The 19003-nt window shown below is 51.8% G+C and overlaps 1 protein-coding gene across 1 annotated transcript; it reads right to left on the bottom strand.

Annotated features, from left to right (window-relative positions):
• Window positions 1-1601: 1601 nt before the first annotated feature.
• Window positions 1602-18856, bottom strand: KLHDC10 (kelch domain containing 10). Its single transcript, XM_050969685.1, has 9 exons — window positions 18706-18856; window positions 9301-9522; window positions 8549-8703; window positions 7452-7600; window positions 6771-6855; window positions 6118-6184; window positions 5548-5595; window positions 4149-4288; window positions 1602-3115 (listed from the first exon to the last, which is right to left on the bottom strand). The coding sequence occupies exons 1-9, from the start codon at window positions 18833-18835 to the stop codon at window positions 2906-2908; spliced, it is 1206 nt and encodes a 401-aa protein (XP_050825642.1). The 5' UTR covers window positions 18836-18856; the 3' UTR covers window positions 1602-2905.
• Between the last annotated feature and the right edge of the window lie 147 nt (window positions 18857-19003).

Raw genomic sequence — 19003 nt, 5'->3', positions numbered from 1 at the left:
AGGGATGGTCAGGAATTCTGTTCTGAGCTGGCTTTCCCTGTCCCTTGCATCCTGTCCCCATCCCAGGCAGCACTGTGGATGCTCCTACCCCTCTCCATCAGTGGCTGCAGATGCTGGATCCTCTCCCTTTGGGAATTACAATTAAAGCTTTTACCCACAGGCAGTAGCCCAGCAGCAATTCAAGCCCCCCTCAGCAGGAGCTGTGAGCTCAGGGCTTGAACAAAGCCATTTTTTCAGGAAGAGCAGCCTCCAAAGATCTGCTGTCCCTGCTGCAGCAGCCAGTGGAGGTTATGGAATGGGAAAGACCCCTGGAAAATCCATCAGTGGGTGGTGCTTGTACAGCTTTTATCAGCAAAAGAGAACTCCTTGGACCTTTGTGGTGTTCTTGGTGATGCTTTCCCAGCTGCTGGGGGTGGAGGGATCCACAGGGATCGAGTCCAGCTCCTGGCCCTGCCCAGGACACCCCAACAATCCCCCCTGGCCCTGAGAGCATTGTCCAAATGCCCCTGGGCTGTGCCCATTCCCTGGGAAGCCTGGGCAGAACAGGACTTTCCCCTCCCTTGCTGCTGTCCCCGATGTCCCCAGGACAGGGATGTCCCTCCTGGCTCCAGGACCCCCAGGTCCCTTCCCACAGCTGCTCCCCAGCCTGTCTGGATGCACTTTGCTGAAGGCTGCAGATTCCATCTCCTGGCTTTCCAGGATCATCCAGGTGGGTTGTGCTGATGTAGCAGGAAATCAGGGTGGCCAAGCAGGACTTGCCTCTCCTGAGGCTGTGCTGGCTGTGATCATGTCTGTGCTGTCCACCTGAGGTTTTTCAATACTTCCCACAATAATCTTTTCCAGGGTTTTACCAGGCACTGACATGGGACTGACAGCCCTGTAGTTTCCAGGGTTATCCCTTGAAAATTGGGACCAGCTTCCAGCTAGCTGAGACCGCTCCAGAGTCCCGAGACTGCTCCAAAATCATTGAGAGAGGCTTTGGGACAACTCAGAGAAAGCTCCAGAGACTTCCAGACGAAACCCTAAGAGCCTAAGGAATGTGCTTGCTCAGAGATCTTGGATGGCTCCAGCATCACCTTGGGGATGAGAGGAGATACCCTTTAAAGCAGGTGAGAGGAAAACCAGCCCAGGGATGACCAGGACAAAGGTCCCCAAGGCAAAGATGGAAGTGTGGATATTCAGCCTCAGAGTTTGGCATGGAAGAAGGAGCTGGAGAAATGGTCCTGCAGGTCACTGCAAGCCAGGCAGGAGAGCAGGGAACCCTTCCCCAGCCCACAGCTGCCTGCAGGGTCTGGATTCAGCAGCCAGGGAGGCAGAGAAGGGGTTGAAATGCACAATTCCTGTGAAGGTGCAATGCAGAGGATGGAGACAGCAGAGCTCCAAGCAGCTCCCACCAGTTCCTGTGGTCCAAGCACCTGAGCAAGCCTCAGCTGTGAGGTCCAGACTTTGTTTTCTGAGCCTTGTGGGGGGGGGGAAAGGCAGCAACTGAAGCTGGAGAAAGGGGAAAATCTATTCTCAAGACCAGGGGAAGCTTAATTTTGGGACAAGGGGTGAGCTCCCTATGTGGAGGGCAGTGACTCCAGCAGGCAGCACCTTTTGGATTAACAACATGAAGACAATGCTATGGTTTATTTAAACATAAATGCAATTTCTTAAAAAGAAACTAAAACCCCAGAGTGTAACCTCTGCCTTTGATGAAGAGGAAAGCATTGGGAAAAGCTGATTTTAAAAACAAAAGGCACTTAAAAATGGGCTCCAACTGAAAAGGATTTTGCACAAACCTCATGCCTGGAGCTGTTCAGAGTTCAGTGGCCACTTAAACAAATGCAGTGTAGAGAGCACAAGAGGACCAGAGCCACCCCTTCCTGTGCACAGACAATCCCTGTCACCAGGAGGAGGGACAGTTGTTCCCTCTCCCCTCTTTTGGATGCTGTATTTCCTGGGCTGAGCGATCCACAAAGCCACTCCCCAAACCAGCTTTAAATCCCATCTCCCACCCTCAGGGGAACATGAAGCAAGAAGAAAAAGACCAATTTTTGGGATGTGTGGGAGGAAGGGAAAAAAAAAGCTGGGAGATGCTGAGAAGCAGGGCTTGGCTGAGCAGGTCCAAAGAGCTCTGAACTCTACAGGGTAAGTTCTTGCTGTAGCTCGTTCTGGGTGCAAAGCAATTTGAAAAGGTTAGAAAAAGCCTCAGGAAAACCTTTTCCCTCCCCACCCCCAGTAAACTACACAGTAGTCCCTTAAGTGGCAACTTTTTCCCAGTCTTCCAAGCAAACCTTTCAATATGAAAAGGGGAGGACACAGACACTGCACCGGGGAAGCTGCAGGGGCCAAGCTGGGCTCGCCGCCCCGGGCGACGTTCCAGCCGTCTCCGGAGGCTCGGGGTGGGAACGTGGTGGGAACATGCCCATGGAACACATGCAGGGCTGGAGGAACGGCCTGGCTGTGGACAGGGAGCTCAGCTGGCTGCCAGGGATGGGGCAGCCACAGCTAAAGAGCAGCTTGGTGCTTGTTCTGCATCAGATGTCCCTCGTTGGATGCGATGGTGGAAGTAGCAAGGTGAAGGTGCCACGTTAAGCACGGGCTCAGACATTCAGTAACTCGTTAAGCTCCCCAGTTAATTGCAAGCGTGTGCTGATGACAGGTTGCTGGTTGGCTGCTTAGTCTCAGAAAATACTTTTGGATTAAAGGTGTAACTTAGAGCTCCATAAATAAAAAGGGGACTTTCTTTTTTTTCCAATGACTAAAAGTAACCATGTCTGGAAAGGCATTGATGTATTTGCTGAGTAAGGCCTTGAGCAGGTTCCTCCATGTTCTTAGCAAGACCATCCATGGAATCCATAAATAGGGGGTGGGAGAGGGAATTCTTCAACGTGGTGAGTCTTGGACAGAAGTGGGAGATGTCTCATTTTAGTCGCTCAACGAGTCCCTGCGTCAGTCCAAGGTGCAAAAGCTGGGATCTGGAGAGAGTTGCTAGGTGAGGGAAAGATTCCAGGAGCTTCTCCCAGCACAGTTCCAGCAGGCTGGGCACCACCAGCCACATTTTGAACAGGGAGCCAGTCCGTTTGTTTTCATGGATGTTGACCACCCCTCCGTGGACGTACATGCAGCCAGCCTGGGTGGGAAAGGGGGACAGGAGTTACAGAGCCAGGAAAAGCAGGACTGGGCTTTATTCCCACCTCCCACCCTTCAGCAGAGCTGTCACTGCCTCAGGCACTCGCTCTGGGATCCTCTGAGTCAAGGGAGGAATCACTGCTGGAGGGGCCATGTCTCATCCTAAACCACTTATCCACCACCTCTGAGTGCTTTGCTCTGAGTTTCAGGTGGTTTCTAACCCAAGAAATCCATTTTAGGAGTGTGGCAAACTGTTAATGAAGTAGTACAGAGCCATACTAGTGTTCCAGCTAAAAAGAATGTATTTTTAAACTCCACCCACCTCACACAGACACCCTGCATTCCCTTGGCTCAGCACAACCCTGCTCCAGGGATGACAGGAACACAGAGATGGGAAAAACTCAGCTGCTGAGTGGCTTTTTTTATTTTCCACAGGCTGGCAAAGAAAGGGCATTCCAGCTGTCCAGGCAGTCACTGAGCTGCCTGGGAAACACCTTTATCAGACTTCCCAGGAAAAGCTGCATTTGTAACATTCCCCAAATGAAGTGACACCAAGGAATGTGATCTCTGCCCTCAGGAGCTGAAGGAGGTGAAGGCACAGCCAAAGGCACTTCTTGCTGCCTGGTAATTATTAATCCCAGGTCTCCATCCAGCCTTCTCCTTAAGGCCAAAAGCTCTGGCAGTACCAACATTCCTTAGTGGCTTCCAAAGGGCTGGAAACAGCCTCATCCAATCCTTCACCTCAGACTGTTTTCAGCAGGATAAAATCACTTTACTCAGGGAGTATTTGTGCTTTTTTTTCCTTTTACAAGCAGGAACTGCTGTTCCCACACTGACTTTAAAAGCTCAAATTCTGCATTATTTCTTTCAGAAAGCAAAATCCACAGTGAGGCTCCACTCTTCAAACAGCAGCAGGAAGAAGATCCTCCCAAAAGCTGCTGCATCCAGTGGAGGTCCCTTCCTTGGGAACATCAGCTCTATCTGCAGCCCACACCAAGGTAGGAGTACTTGGAGGAACAAAAGGAGTCACTTACTGGGGTGACAGCAGCACAGTGGAAGTACACAGGCTCTGGCATGGCAGCTGGGAGCTTGACCCACTGGAAAGTTTGGAGGTTCAGCTTCCAGACATCTCCCAGAATCACCTCTCCATTGTAGCCCCCACACACGAACACATCTGCAAGAGAGGGGATGTGGGGAGCTGCCAGGCCTGGCCCTGCCCCTGCCAGGAACCAGGGGACAGCTGGGAGAGAGCTCAGGGATCACCCTCCCCACACAGGTTTGGGATCAGTAACTCTTCCACCTCAACAAAGGCTCCCAGGATCGCCCAAATCAGGCCCACCACAAAGCAGAGGCCACTTAAAGATTCCCAGACTGACTTGGGTGGGAAGGGACCTCAAAGCCCATCCAGTTCCAGCCTGATGGGCAGGGCCACCTCCCAGTGTCCCAGGCTGCTCCATCCCAGTGTCCAGCCTGGCCTGGGACACTGCAGGGATGCAGGGGCAGCCCCAGCTGCTCTGGCAGTTCCAGCCCAGGCAGGAATTCCTCATTGCCCAGATCCCATCCATGCCTGCCCTCTGGCACTGGGAGCCATTCCCTGGCTCCTGTCCCTGCAGGCCTTGTCTCCAGTCCCTCTGCAGCTCTCCTGGAGCCCCTGCAGGCCCTGGAATGTGCTGGAAGCTCTCCCTGGAGCCTTCTCCTCTCCAGGTGAGCACCCCCAGCTCTCCCAGCCTGGTTCCAGAGCAGAGGGGCTCCAGGGCCTCCTCTGGGCTCTCTCCAGCAGCTCCAGGTGCTGCTGCTGTGTCCCCAGGGCTGGGCCAGCTCTGCAGGCGAGGTCTCAGCTGAGAGGGGCAGAATCCCCCATCCCCTGCTGCCCCCACTGGGGGTCAGGGTGGATTTCTGTCTCATGTCCCCCTTCCCAGCCTGCCCATGACCCCAGCCCCACCATGGCAGACTCAGGGCTAAATGCCACTGCAAGCAGGAGAGCATTCCCTCTCCTCAGAGCCAGGCTGGCTTCTCAACACCTGGGCTTGATCAGATCCCAGGGATTTTAAACCCACAGGGAACAGCCCCAGCTCCCAGTCCTGCCCAGCTTTGCCCAGTTCTCAGCTCAGGGGCTGCCAAATCCTGCTGGTGGGCTGGAAGCATCTCCCAGCTCCTGCCTTACTTACACTCCTAGGAAACCCAATCCAGCATGTCCCTCCACCCTTCAACAGAGAGCATTCAGCCTCTGACCTGAAGGGTTTGGAAAAGAGGGATCAAGATTCTAACTGGTTTTTCAGTGCAGAAGAAGGAATGGTGCCAAGTGGGCAGCTTAAAGCCTGTTAGTGTGGAAAAAATCCTCTTCCAGAAAAGCCACATGTTCCCTGCAGTTCTCTCCAACTCTCCCCTGTTTGGTTGTACAAGACACACCAATTTTCCAGAGGTAAATCTTACCATTTTTTATCTGGACACAGCTGTGGCATCTTCTGGCTGCTGGGAAGCCTGGGGAGAATAAATTTAAAAGTATATATCAGCAATAATTGCTTTCAAGTGCCTGTGTAAGTGGTGATTTTGTCTCAACATTTAATCATGGAGCTTCATTTTTAAGAGGTTCTGCTTTCCTGCTATCCCAGGTATAAAAGGTGTAATTTTAAGCAGTAATTTCAGGTTTGAGTCCTAATTTCTGTCTGGGGAAGGAAGAAAAATGCTGGAATTTTGTTCCCCAGTGTCTCAAATCCGGCTTGGTGAGAAGCAGCTGTGAGACTCCAGGCAAAGCCCAAGGCCTCAAAGGGAGCAGGGATGATCTGGATCCTCTGGGAGCAGATCCAGGCACTGCCACCTCTCCCCAGCAGGGAGAGAGGGAAGCCAGACTGCCAAACTCCCTTGGATGGGTTCATCCTCAGCACTGCAGCACAAGCAGGATCCCAAATCCAGCATAAAGCCACACACTGAACAAGAAAAGTGCACCCTCAAGCACCTTGGCCACTCTGGCTCACAGGGAAAGAAGGGAAATTCCCAACTCACCGACTTTCTCGTGAGGCTTTGTGGTGATCTCCTCCCAGGTGTTGGTTTCCAGGTTGTAGGCGTGGATCTGGGGGGAACAAGTGGAGCCATGAGATCCTCCTGGCTCTGCCAGCACCAGGTGATGCAGCCACAGGCTCTGACCCACTATAAATAAATCCCTTTTTCTCATTAAGTGGCAAACCCAAAAATAGCTGATCCCAGCCAGTGACTAAGCAGGTCTAAAATCACCTCTCAAGCTCCATCCCAGCTTTGCTATTTCAGCCCTACAGCTGAAAAAAGAAAAGAAAATTGCTTTGGAAAAGAGCTGGACCAATTAAAATCCACACCCTCGAGCTCTCAGAAGGATTTAGAAATACCTTTCTCCTGCTGCACATAGAGAGAAAAATGGGACAATAAAGAGATAAAATGTCACATAAAGTGCTGCAGACTCCACTTTTTTGGAAGCAGAGCACTATTTAAAGTGACCACAGATTCATCACCAGGACACTGTGTGGCAAATCCAGGTTTTACAGAAATAGGAGAACAATCTGCTCCCAATTATCTTCTTTTTTTCCTCTTTTTTTACCAGGCTCTCCAGACAAGCCAGATGGAGAGGCTGTGCTGGTAATTCCTCAGTGTGGAGAATCTCCTGTCCAGGGTTCCAAATGCCTCACCTTATCCAAGGAATAAGCTGTCCAGGAAGTTCCACCTCCCAGGATATAAATCCTTTGACCATCATGAGCAATTTCATGTCTGTACCTGAAGGTGCAGAGCAGCACAATTAGCAACAACAAAAACCCTCCTGGAAATCACCATCAAATCCCAGGGATTTCAGCAGAAACTCCCAAGCCTGGCTCTGCTGCATCAATCCCTCAGGCTGGGAGCATGCAGGAGATGTGGGAGTTTTCCTGAGCCCTCCAAGCAGCACCCCAGAAGTCTGAGAGGCATTTTCTGATTGCAGAGTAATTATGAAATAATGAAGTGCAAGGATTAGTGAGTACCAGGACAGCCATCAATATTCCAGCCCCTTCTAAGGGAAGTGTCCAAGGCCAGGCTGGAGAGGGCTTGGAGCAGCCTGGGATAGTGGAAGGTGTCCCTGCTCATGGCAGGGGGGTGGAATTAGATTTATTTTAAAATTCCTATGAACCCAAACCATTCTGGGAGTCTTCCATTCCCAATTCCCTGTTCTCAGCTGGACACCAAACCAGGGATGAGAGCGACCAAAATCCTTCCTCCCAATGCCACAACAACTCCCAGGCAAAGGAGGGCTGGAAATGGCAACCAGAGCAAGGTATCCCAAAGCTTCCCATTCCCTGCCTCCCAAAAAAGCTCCCTGAGGCTGCCCAGGTGCTCACCTCTCCTCTGGCATGTCACAGGACATATTGTTTGGCTTCAGCTGGATCCATTCCCGGGTGTTGAGGTCCAGCTTGTGGAGATCAGTGCTGTAAATGTAGCCAGTTGTTCCTCCAAACACGTAGAGACACCCGTTGATGATGGCCATGGCCTGGCAGAGAAACCAGAAAGGACTTGGGACACCTGGGGCTGGAGAAGAGGGAATTCCTGCTCCTCCAAAGCAGATGTGCACCAGCAAAAAGGGTCAGTCCTGAGGTGAGTGTCAATTCATTTCCTTGTCCACCTCGTTCATCCACTTTATGGAAAGTATTAAAAGGTGTAATTGTGATATAAAGGAACCCTAGGAACTTGCATTTAGAGTTTTGTGCTTTAAGGGCTTTGCCTATGGACCACTCCTTAAATCACTTCTTAAATTTTCATTTAGAACTTTGGGTTTTGAAGGTTTTGACTACAAACCACTCCTTAAACCACTTTTTTATTTTCAGTTAGAGCTTTGGGTTTTGAAGGTTTTGACTACAAACCACTCCTTAAATCACTCTTTAAATTTTCATTTAGAACTTTGGGTTTTGAAGGTTTTGATTACAAACCACTCCTTAAACCACTTTTTTATTTTCAGTTAGAGCTTTGGGTTTTGAAGGTTTTGACTACAAACCACTCCTTAAACCACTTTTTTATTTTCAGTTAGAGCTTTGGGTTTTGGAGGTTTTGACTATGAACCATTCCTTAAACCACTTTTTTCATCTTCATTTAAAACTTTGGGTTTTGAAGGTTTTGATTACAAACCACTCCTTAAATCACTTTTTTGTTTTCATTTAGAGTCCTGGGTTTTGAAGGTTTTTGACTACCAACCACTCCTTAAATGACACTCTTTTCATTCAGCTGCACCAGGCATTTAATGAACAAATTCTGCTCCTTCTAACTAGGAGAACACCTCCTTTCCTCTGAAATCTCCAACAACCAAAGCTACTTCATTTCTTCACGAAGCACACCTGCTTTTCCTCGTGCTTTTGCACAGAGTGCAGAGCTCTGGTGAGGCCCAGGGAGGGGCTGTGGTGCCCTGAGCCCCGTGAGTCCCCCTCAGGCTCCCTGAGCTCCGTACCTGGCCGTAGATGCGGTTGGGTTTCTTGCCGCGGCAGCTGAGCAGGGCCCACCTCTTGTACTTGACGTTGCACACGTGGACGTCGTTCCCGTTGCTCTCTCCAAAGGGGATCCCGGTGCCCCCAAACACCAGGAGGTTGTTGCCATGTAAAACAACTGGGGGAGAGAGAGTCAAAACAGGGGTGCTCATTGCTGGGAGATCAGCAGAACAGGAGTTTTCCAGGCTGGATTGGGCTTGGAGCAAGCTGCTCTAGGGAAGGTGTCCCTGCCCATGGCATGGAACTGGATGATCTTGAAGCTCCCTTCCAACCCAAACTATTCCATGTTTCCCTGCTCTGGAGACAGCAGTGCTCAGTGCTGTTCAAATTCCCTACAATCCACCCCGTGCGTTGATGGCTTTGAGAGGCTCTAAAGGAGAAAGGATCCCAACCAAAACCATGGTAACCAAAGGTCTGCTTTGAAAAGTGAACAAAGACAGCTATTTTTGGATGCTTGGAGATGTCTGCAGGAGGCACCTTCCTGCTGAAAGCACAGCAAGGTAAACACCTGGAAAACACCTCTTGCTTTCCCATTTCTTGCTTTCCCTCTGCCTCAACCGAGCAAAAATTGAAAGAAAAATCCCAAACCCAACCCAACCTCAGGGCCTACTTGGATAAACAGCATCCAGATTTCCAATTTTTGCCTGGATTAAAATAGGCAGGATTAAAATAGCTCCAGGAGCAGGCACAGGAGGAGTTGGATTTCCATACGTACGTGACATGGAGGCCAGCTCCCTGGGCATGTAGCCTTCGGTGCCCATCTGGTGCCAGGTGTCTGTGGCAAAGTTGTACCTCCAGAGCTCCCTGAAGAGGGGGTAATCCTCGTTCTCTGGGCCCCCAGACTCATCGTAGTCAGGATTGTAGCCCCCAAAGACGTAGAGGTTGGAACTGTCGGCCACGCAGCGATGGCCGCTCCTGGCCGGGGGGCACCTGTGGCCTGGAGGAGGAGGAAGAGGAGAAACAGCAGCTCCACAAGAGCTCAGGGAGTGTCCCAGGGTCAGCAGGGCACCCACTGGGATGTATTCCACTGGGAATCCACAGGGAAGGGCCTCTGCAGCAGGAGGAAATGGCTTTGGAAGGACGAGCTGGAAAAGGGACAGTCTGTGTGTCACCATCTCATCCCCGACCACTCTGCCCCTGGACCACGTGGCAACCATTGCACAACTGCCCTTTCTGAGGTGTTTGGTAAACTCCCTCTTCTTTTGTTCTGTTTGGCAAATTTCACTTAGAAACAATTCCAAATGTCTGTATTTAAAGATGCTCAATGGAGAAAATAATTAAGGATTTGCTTTCCCTCCTCCAAACACCTCTGTGTGACTTCCCTTGTGCTCCTTGGATCCCAAGGAGACTTTGTCACTGAACAGAACACTTCAGCTTAGTTTAGTTCTGTTCAGTGACAGAAAATTTAGTGACTTTTGTCACTAAACAGGTCTGACAGAGCAGGGAAGCTGCTCCTGAACAAAGGCATTTGCACTGGGAGGAGCAGGGAATCCAGCTGGGATCCTACAGGCAGATGCAGCCATTCCCAAAAGGAATCCTCTGCCTGCCCACCCCTAAAACTCAATGGAAATGAAAGCAGGGAGGACAATTCCAGCTCAGCTCTCAGCTGGAATAGATAAAATGATGGATTCAGCCAAGGAAAAACTAACCAGGAATATTCAGAAGTAACAGAAATCAAGGTCTTGGCTGACCATTGACCAAAACAAACCCAAACAAACCAGAGACCTTCACCTCCCACCTGCTCCCACAGATTTTTTTTAATGGATTTTAGGATGGAAAAGGAGCCAGGAAAGCATCTGATGAGGACCCAGCATGTTTTCTTCTGTTGCAATTCCCAGCAGTGCATCCAACACTGCAACAACAACAACAACAACAAAAAAAAAAAGGCATGAAGCATTTTTCCTACAGGAAAAGTGAAATAAACTATTTGTCCAGACCAAATAATAAACACTTGAGCTGAGCAGAAGCAGCTTTGCTTAATCATGCTCAACTCTGGTCCAAAATTCAGCTGCTCTCCAGGGTTCAGACAAGGTTTTGACAGATTTGGGGTGTTTCCAGGAATAATTGTGTCTCACAATTATTAGCAATTCCCACTTAGAAAACTAATAAGCACTGGCTGAAAAGAGGGGAGGAGAGTTAAGGAATTAAGGGAAAAATCTGTAGTGGGGACATGGATGTTTGGGCACAGGAGAGGGGGATATTCCACATCCTAATTTAAGAGGTGTTAAGGAATTAGGAGTTCAGATATTATATTAAATATAGATTTATTTCCCTCTAGTTCTAACACTTGCCATGAGAATTTTCCAGAGGGAAGAGGAGAATAAGGCTGAGTTTTATATAATGCCAATAAACTAAAGGTAAGAGGAGTAATTCTAAGAAAATAAATTAAAACACATCAGCCAGGAGGCCTTCACTGCCATCTACCTCCCAAAATTCAACAGGGAAGGTACCTGACCTGGCCAGAAATCCCAGTTTTCAACAGGAAGGGATCCCACATCTCTGTAAGGGTCCAAGGCCAGGCTTGGAGCCCCCTGGGATAGTGGAAAGTGTCCCTGCCCATGGCAGGTGGCACTGGATGATCTTTAGGGGCCCTTCCAACTCTTGCTCATCACTGCCTTCAGAAAGGATTCCTCCACTTGTGTCTGTTTAAGGAGAGGAGCTGAAAAAGCTGGAGCTGCTCAAGGGTTAATTCCAAAGAGTTCCTTCAGCAGCCCAACTCCATGGCTCCAATAAAGAGCTGCATGTCCATTTAATTAGGACTCACTGGATGATTCACAGCTCCTGCTGGAGTTCAGGAGAGGTTTACAGCTGGTTTTGCTGCCCATTCCACAGGTGTGACTTTTAGATGGGAAAATCCTGGGATTTGCTGAGCTTTGTCATCAGCTGAACCCCAGGACACCCAAAGCTCAGGGAAGCACAGCAAGGCCCCATTGTGTGAAAAGCTGGAATTCACCAGGTCCTGCTGTGAGTTCCTTGATGCTGGACATGGAAAGCAGCAGGATTGACCAGGTCTGGGGGGAAGAGCTTGTAAAGTTATGGAAAATGGCTGAGGGATGGATACGATCTGGGATTTTCCCAGTTTAAGATTCCAGAGAGAAGCAGGAAGGAAGCATGGGAAGGTACATTTACAAGGAGGTTCTTTTTCCTTAGTGCTGAGGGCAAAAATGGGAATAGTAAAATTTTCAGGGAATAAGTTCCACCATCAGAATGAAATCTAACAACAGGATGAGAGGAAACAGCCACAAGCTGTGCCAGGGGAGGCTCAGGGTAGATGTCAGGAGGACTTTCTCCATGGTTAGTAAACATTGGAAGGGGCTGCTTGGGGGGCTTTGGAGTCTCCATCCCCACCTGGAGGTGCCCAAGGAATCCCTGGATGTGGCACTCAGTGCTCTGGGCTGGGGACAAGGTGGGAATTAGTCACAGTTTGGATTGGATGTGCCTTTCTCTGCTCACACAGAGCCCCAACCACCCCATGTTCGCCAGGGAAGCACGAGGTCTTCTCCAGAGGAGCCCCAGGTCTCCAGGGAAGCACCAGATCTTCCCCAGGGAAGCTCTGCCTGTTGCATCTGGTGCTGGATACCCTGGAAAGCAAAAGGTGAGAAGCAGGCTGAGCCTCGTGAGCCAGCAGCTCCTCCTTCCAGATCTACGAGTGGATGGATGTCCTGGTGGAGGATCATGCCAGCCTGGTCAGCAAGGTCCAGATCGGGCAGAGCTACGAGCAGCGGCCCCTGCTCGTGCTGAAGGTGGGTCCTGGGGCAAACTGGCCCTGAAAATCCCCTCAGGGTGGAGAGGGGGGTGTGCCAAGGGAGCCTCAGGGTGGAATCAGCAGGGATTTCCCCATGGAAAGGGGGCTCAGGCCTTGGCAGGGGCTGTCTGGGGAGCTTTGGAGTGCCCATCCCTGGAGGTGTCTGAGGAACTCCTGGAGGTGGCACTCAGGGCTCTGGGCTGGGGACAAAGTGGGGATGGGGCACATGGATGGGCTGGGAGGGCTTTTCCAACCCAATGGATTCAGTGATTCCAGGCTGAAGCATCATGACAGGGACACAATTAAAGAAAGTCCTAATTAAGGGCTGAGCCATCCAACAGACAGGGGCTGGCTGGGCAGTGACCTGCCAACACCCTGCTGAATTCCCCTGAAGCAGTGATTCACCCCAGGAGTTCTGGGGGAGCTGCTGCACTGACACTTCCAAGCTGCTCCTAATTGAACTCCTCTCCTGCAGGAGCTGTAATTAGGACAGGGGATGAGACAAGAAGGTGTTTCCAGATGTGACACCAGAGCTAAGGAGGCTCAGGGGGGACCTTGTGGCTCTGCACAAGTCCCTGCCAGGAGGGGACAGCCGGGGGGGTCGGGCTGTGCTCCAGGGAACAGGGACAGGAGCAGAGGGAATGGCCTCAGGCTGGGCCAGGGCAGGGGATGGGGGGATTTTGGGACAATTCCTCCATGGAAAGGGTGGTCAGGCACTGGCACAGCTGCCCAGGGCAGGGGTGGAGCCCCAACCTGGAGGGATTTCCAGCCCTGTGGATGTGGCACTTGGGGATGTGGAGCAGTGCTGGCCAGGGCAGTGCTGGGAATGGATGGACTCAGTGGTCTGAGACCTTTTCCAACTGAAAAGATTCCATGATTCCATGAACATGAGGTTGTTTAGAGCCTCCTGAAACCATCCTTTTTCTCATGACTGTCAGAAACCCTAAACAAATCCATTTATATCTCAGGGGTGGGTGTGGAGAGGAATGGGGCCAGACTGCTCAGTGACAGGAGAAGGGACAATGGGCACAAATTGAAACACAGGAAATTCCAGCTGGATATAAGGAAAAACTTCTACTTTGAGAATGATGGGGCACTGAACAGGCTTCCCAGGGAGGCTGTGGCTGCCCCTGGATCCCTGGCAGTGCCCAAGGCCAGGCTGGATGGGGTTGGAGCCACCTGAGACAGCGTCCCTGCCATGACGGGAGTGACACTGGATGGGCTTTGAGCTGCCTTCCCACCCAAACCATCCCACAATTGTACACTCCTTTATCAGTTCCCTTTTTTCCCAAGCTCATTTAATCCCAGCATTCACCCCAGGGTTGTCTGCAGCACTTTGAGTACCTCCAAGTCCTTCCTGTCAGGATAACAGAAAAAGGAACAGCACCAGTGCAAAGCCTGTCCTGTATCACGGTGTCCCAAGCAATCCATGGCTTCAATCCACAAATCCCAGTGCAAAGCCATCCCACCAGGTGTGTGTTACACCACCACAGTACCAGCATCACCACCAGCAGAATTTCTACTTCAAGCCCTATTTTTGGAAATACAAACAGAATAACTACAGGGTGTAAGCCCAACAAATCTAAGGTGGCTTGGGATCCTCCTCTTTTCCACACGCCACATTCGTGGTGAATATCCCAGGGCTGTGCATGTGTCCTTTTCTCTGCTTTTTAAAGCTTTCTAAAGATGGTTTTGTGATTATTTTTCCTCCTGCCTGGATTTCAACATCCACAACAGCAGGATTCAATCTCTCCCTTTCCATTTCTGATCCCTGCAGGATCCTGAGGGACATTTAGGACAAGGGCTGAACCAGAACAAGACAATATTGACTTTGACTCCCATCTTCAAAGTTTCATCTTTTCCACAACAGCTGGACAAAATAAGTTTGGAATTCATGTAATTGAGTCCCTCAGGAATGTTTGGATAAGCAGGATTGGGAATGCATTGCTGAGAGTGAGGTTTAAAACCTATTTGTTCATCCAGCTGTGTTCAGCATCTGCAGACCCCACCCTTCCCTTCCAGGGCAGGCTGCCCACACCTGAGAAATTCCCAAGAGGAAAAATTCCCAGCTGTAGCTGGGTCCCTGAACAATGGCTCTGAGGGGTAGATGGAAAATGGGAGAAGCCAGAGGATCCAGCCAAGGATGCCAAACACAACCTGTAGGACAGCCAAGAGATTTCCAGATATTGCAGAGACCTGCAAGCAGTGTTTCCAGAATTATCATCCTGGGAGAGCTCCTGGCTTTGGATCAGTGTCAAGAACAGGCAGAGGGGCTGGGAGCACAAACCCTGAGAGGAGCCCCTGGGGGAGCTGGGGGTGCTCAGCCTGCAGCAAAGGAGACTCAGGGCTGCCCCCAGCCCTCCCTGCACTCCTGAAAGGTGCCTGTGCCCAGCTGGGCTGGGCTCTGTCTCCAGCAGCACTGACACAGCCAGAGCTCACAGCCCCGAGCTGGGCCAGGGCAAATCCAGGCTGGAGAGCAGGAAAAAGCTTTTCCAGCAAGGGGGAGAAAGTTCTGCCATGGCTGCCCGGGGAGGGGGTGCAGTGCCCATCCCTGGGGGTGTTTGACCAGCCTGGATGTGGCACTGGGTGCCAGGCTCCGGCTGAGCCCTTGGGGCTGGCCTGGACTCTGTGACATTGAAGGTCTCTCCCAACCCAGGGGTTCTGTGAACAGGTCTGGTTCTCCCAGGCTTTGTTTCCAAAATCTCTGGGGCAATCCCATTTTCAAGGATTTTACACCACTAAAACTGAGTGATCCTTGGATTGTTTGTTTCCAGGAAGCATAAAGGAAAAGAAAGGAATTCTGGAGAATGAAAACCGTGGAACTGGGAAGATCATCTGGCCCAGTGTCCTGTGGAAGAGGAACTGGGATGAGGTTCTTCAGCACCTTGAGCAGCCACGTCCTGAAACCCTCCAGGGACTCCACCACATCCCAGGGGAGGCTGTTCCCAGGCAATGATGGTTCTCACTGGAAAAAATGTCTTTTTTCCATTGGGATGAACCTCTCCAGTGCACCCTGTCCTCACTGTTCCTTGGCCTCTCCACGTGAAGGGAGACCCTCCATCCTTCAAGGTGGAGGGTTCCACCTGAGCCCTCCCTGCTCACAGAATCATGGAATGGAATCCCAGGATGGTTTGGGTTGGGAAGGACCTCAGGGATCATCCCATTCCATGGCAGGGACACCTCCCACTGTCCCAGGCTGCTCCAAACCTCATCCAGCCAGGACTTGGACACTGCCAGGGATTCAGGGGCAGCCCCAGCTGCTCTGGTTTTCCAGGGAGAAGAGACTTGAATCCTTCAGCCCTTCCTTCCCTGGACCATCTCCTTGGGATGCTCTCCAGTCTGGGAATTCCTTCACTTGTGGAGAGGAGAAGTGGACCCAGAATTCCAGGGGCACTGGGAAGAGCAGGATGATCCCATCTCTCCCTCCAAGAGTCCCTGGGGCTGCAGCCCAGGCCCTGATTTGCCTTCCCTCAGTTCCCTCTCTGTGAGGCTGCTCCCAAACCTCCCAGATTCTGGGTTCTGGGATGTCATTCCAGCTGCTGCAGCTGGAATTTTCTCTTTGGTACACTTCACACTTGCTTGCCCACTCCTGCAGCCTCAGCAGGTCACTGGAACGTTATCCCATTAATTAAGGAATTCTCCATGACACAAAAGGGTTTGGGATATTTGGAATTTCTGTACTTCTTTTAAAAGCTGAGCCTCTCCATTAAAAAAATCCCAAACCCTTCTGTGACTGGGAAAATTACAGCTGAAGGCAAGAGCAGGAATGCTGAGCCAGGAGAGGCAAAAATCCACTTAAGTGTCCTGATTCTTCCAATTCCCTTAATCCCAGCAGTCTGATGGAAACACTGGAAAATGTGGACAGAAAAAGAACAAACCACAAACCACCTGGATTTGACTTTTTTTTTTTCATCTTTCCAAACACCAGGGCATGGAATAGCATGGGGAAAATGGAGGAACAAATCCTAAAAACTCTGGAAAGGAATTGGGAGTAAGAAAAGAATCCTGAAAAGTTTGGAAGAAAATTTAGGAGAAATTGGGAAGGAAAGAAAACCTGGAATTCTGCAGGAAAAATGGGAGGTGAGGAATGAAACCTGAGAAGTCCTGGAGGAGAACTGGGAGTTAGGAAAACAAACCTGGGAACTCTGAAAGAATGGGAGAAGAATCCTGAAAGTTTGGAGGAAAATTTAGGAATTGGAAGGAAGAACCTGGAATCGCTGAAATCTGGGAGGTGAGGAATGAACCTGAGCCTGGAGAACTGGGCTAAGGAACAACCTGGGACCTGGAGAGAATGGGAGTAAGAAAAGAATCCTGAAAAGTTTGGAGGAAAATTTAGGAGAAATTGGGAAGGAAAGAAAACCTGGAAATTCTGCATGAAATCTGGGAGGTGAGGAATGAAACCTGAGAAGCCTGGAGGAGAACTGGGAACTAAGGAAACAAACCTGGGAACTCTGGAAGAGAATTGGGAGTAAGAAAAGAATCCTGAAAAGTCTGGAAGAAAATTTAGGGAGTAACTGAAAACCCTGGAAGAGAATTGGGAAATAAGAAAAGAAAACCTGGAAATTCTGCATGAAATCTGGGAGGTGAGGAATGAAACCTGAGAAGCCTGGAGCTAAGGAAACAAAGCTGGGAACTCTGGAACTGGGAGCTCAGGAACAAATCAGATTGGAGGAAATGGAATGAGGGGGAAAAATTCCTCTCTCAATGGTTATGTAAGGGCTGCTGCTGGAGCTCTATAAATAGGACCTGACAGGTGTCAAACTGGGAGAAAACTCCAACAATCCAGGGTTTTTGGGGCGGATTTAGGCTGGTTTGAGTGGCCAGGTGAGCTGGGCAGCTGCAGGGAGGGGCAGAATCTGTGCAGGATCAGGAGGGTGCAATTCCCACCCGCTCCAGCCAACACTTCCAGCCCAGCAAGGGGAGAGCAGCAGGGCCTGTGGGGCCAAGAAAGGCATTTCCAGGCAAGGAAGGAGATGGGGCTGAGCATTTGCCCAAAAATAGAAGGTGTGGAGCCACTCAGCACATTCCCAGTGCTGCTGGAAGAGGCTGGAAGGCTGAGCCAGAGCATGAGGGAAATGGATTTCTAGGGAGAAGGCATGGCAGGTTTCAGGGATGGGAACATGGATGGAAAGGCCCTTCCCAGCTGCTGCTGCTGCCAGCCCTGAGGGCTGAGGGGATTCATATCCCACAGGAACTGAGGGATGTGAGTGGCAGCAAAGGATTCCTGGCCCTGGGATATGCAGCTCAAGGTCAGGAGGAGCTGCAGGGATAAGGAAAAATGGGATATTCCACAGCAGCTGGGAGTGTCACAGAGCCAGGCCCACAGCCCTCCCAGTGCTGTGATCCCGGGGTAACCTCAGCCTCCCCTGGAATGTCTGGGGGGTTTTGGGGTGACAGACATACAGGAATGATGGAATAACCCTTCAGCATCCAGCCTTGCTAGGAGAGAGCTGGAATTTTCCCAGGGAAAATTTCCCACTTTTCCCAGGGACCAGGACTAAGCTGATGTCACACCTCAGGCAAGATGTCCCCTCCCAGCATTGTGGGGATGTCCCAAACCCCCCCAGTACACTGGGACTGCAGAGTGGGGGGATCCCAGGGGTCACCCCAGGCTTATCCAGGGTGACTGAACCAGGGCTGCTCCCTGTGGGGTACCCCATCCCCACATCCACGGGGATGAACAGCCCGAGGGGGGCATCCAGGCACCTCCCAGCACCTGGGAAGCACTGGGCTGGGGAAGGAAGAGCTGCCACCCACGGGGCTGTAGGAGGGGGTGACCCTAAACCCATCTGTAAAAGGATATCTGCCCCCCCCATCCCTGATTCCAGGCTCCACAGCCCGGGATCATTGGGATGGGAACAGCCCAGCTCCCCCCACACCATTCCTGGCTTTGGGGACAGGGTGACCCCATTATTCCCGGGCTGCTGGGGCACCCCAGCTCCCCCTCGGAATGTCCCAGAGGCAGACACAGCTGTCCCCGGGGCCTTGGGGTGTCCCTGTCCCTTCGGGGCCTGGGACAGCAGGACCCTGTGGCTGGGGTGAGCAGACCTCCCCGGGGATGGGGATGCCCCGATTAAGGACTCCCCAGGAGTGGGTCTGTCCCAGCCCCTGACCCTCCGGGATGGGGATGCTCCGTCCGGAACCCCTCAGGACCTTGGGGACGGCGGTGTCCCGGTCCCCGACCCCGGAGACGGGGATGCCCCGGCCCCGAACCCCTCAGGACCATAGAAACGGCGGTGCCCTGGTCGCGGTCCCCTGAAATGGGGATGCTTCGCTCACCGACCCCACGGACCCCTCAGGGTCGGGGCTGCCCTGGTCCCGAACCCCTTCTGGGCCTTGGGGTCGGGGTCATCCCCGGCGCCGGCCGCCACTCACCCGCCGCCCGCGGCCTGCCCGACAGCTGCACGAAGCGGTTCAGGATCCCTCCCCCGCCGCCATCGCCGCCTCCCGCGGCGCCGCCCGCGCCCTCCCCGAGCCCGTCCCGGGCCGCGGCCGCCGCCGACATGGCCCGTCCGCTGCCTGAGGGACGGAGCGCCAACCGCCAATCAGCGCCGAGCTTCTTCGGCCAGAGCCTATCAGCTACGGGCTTGTTGGCAGGTAGGGGGAGGCTGCGGCGAGAGCGCCGCTGTTGGGAGACCTGAGCGATCGATCCAGGCTAGAGCAATAGAGCGCC

This window comes from Serinus canaria, chromosome 1A (genome assembly GCF_022539315.1).
Source record: "Serinus canaria isolate serCan28SL12 chromosome 1A, serCan2020, whole genome shotgun sequence".
NCBI classification, from domain to species: domain Eukaryota; kingdom Metazoa; phylum Chordata; class Aves; order Passeriformes; family Fringillidae; genus Serinus; species Serinus canaria.
Note: the sequence above shows the minus strand (reverse complement) of the source record. Positions and strands in the feature narration are given on the sequence as shown.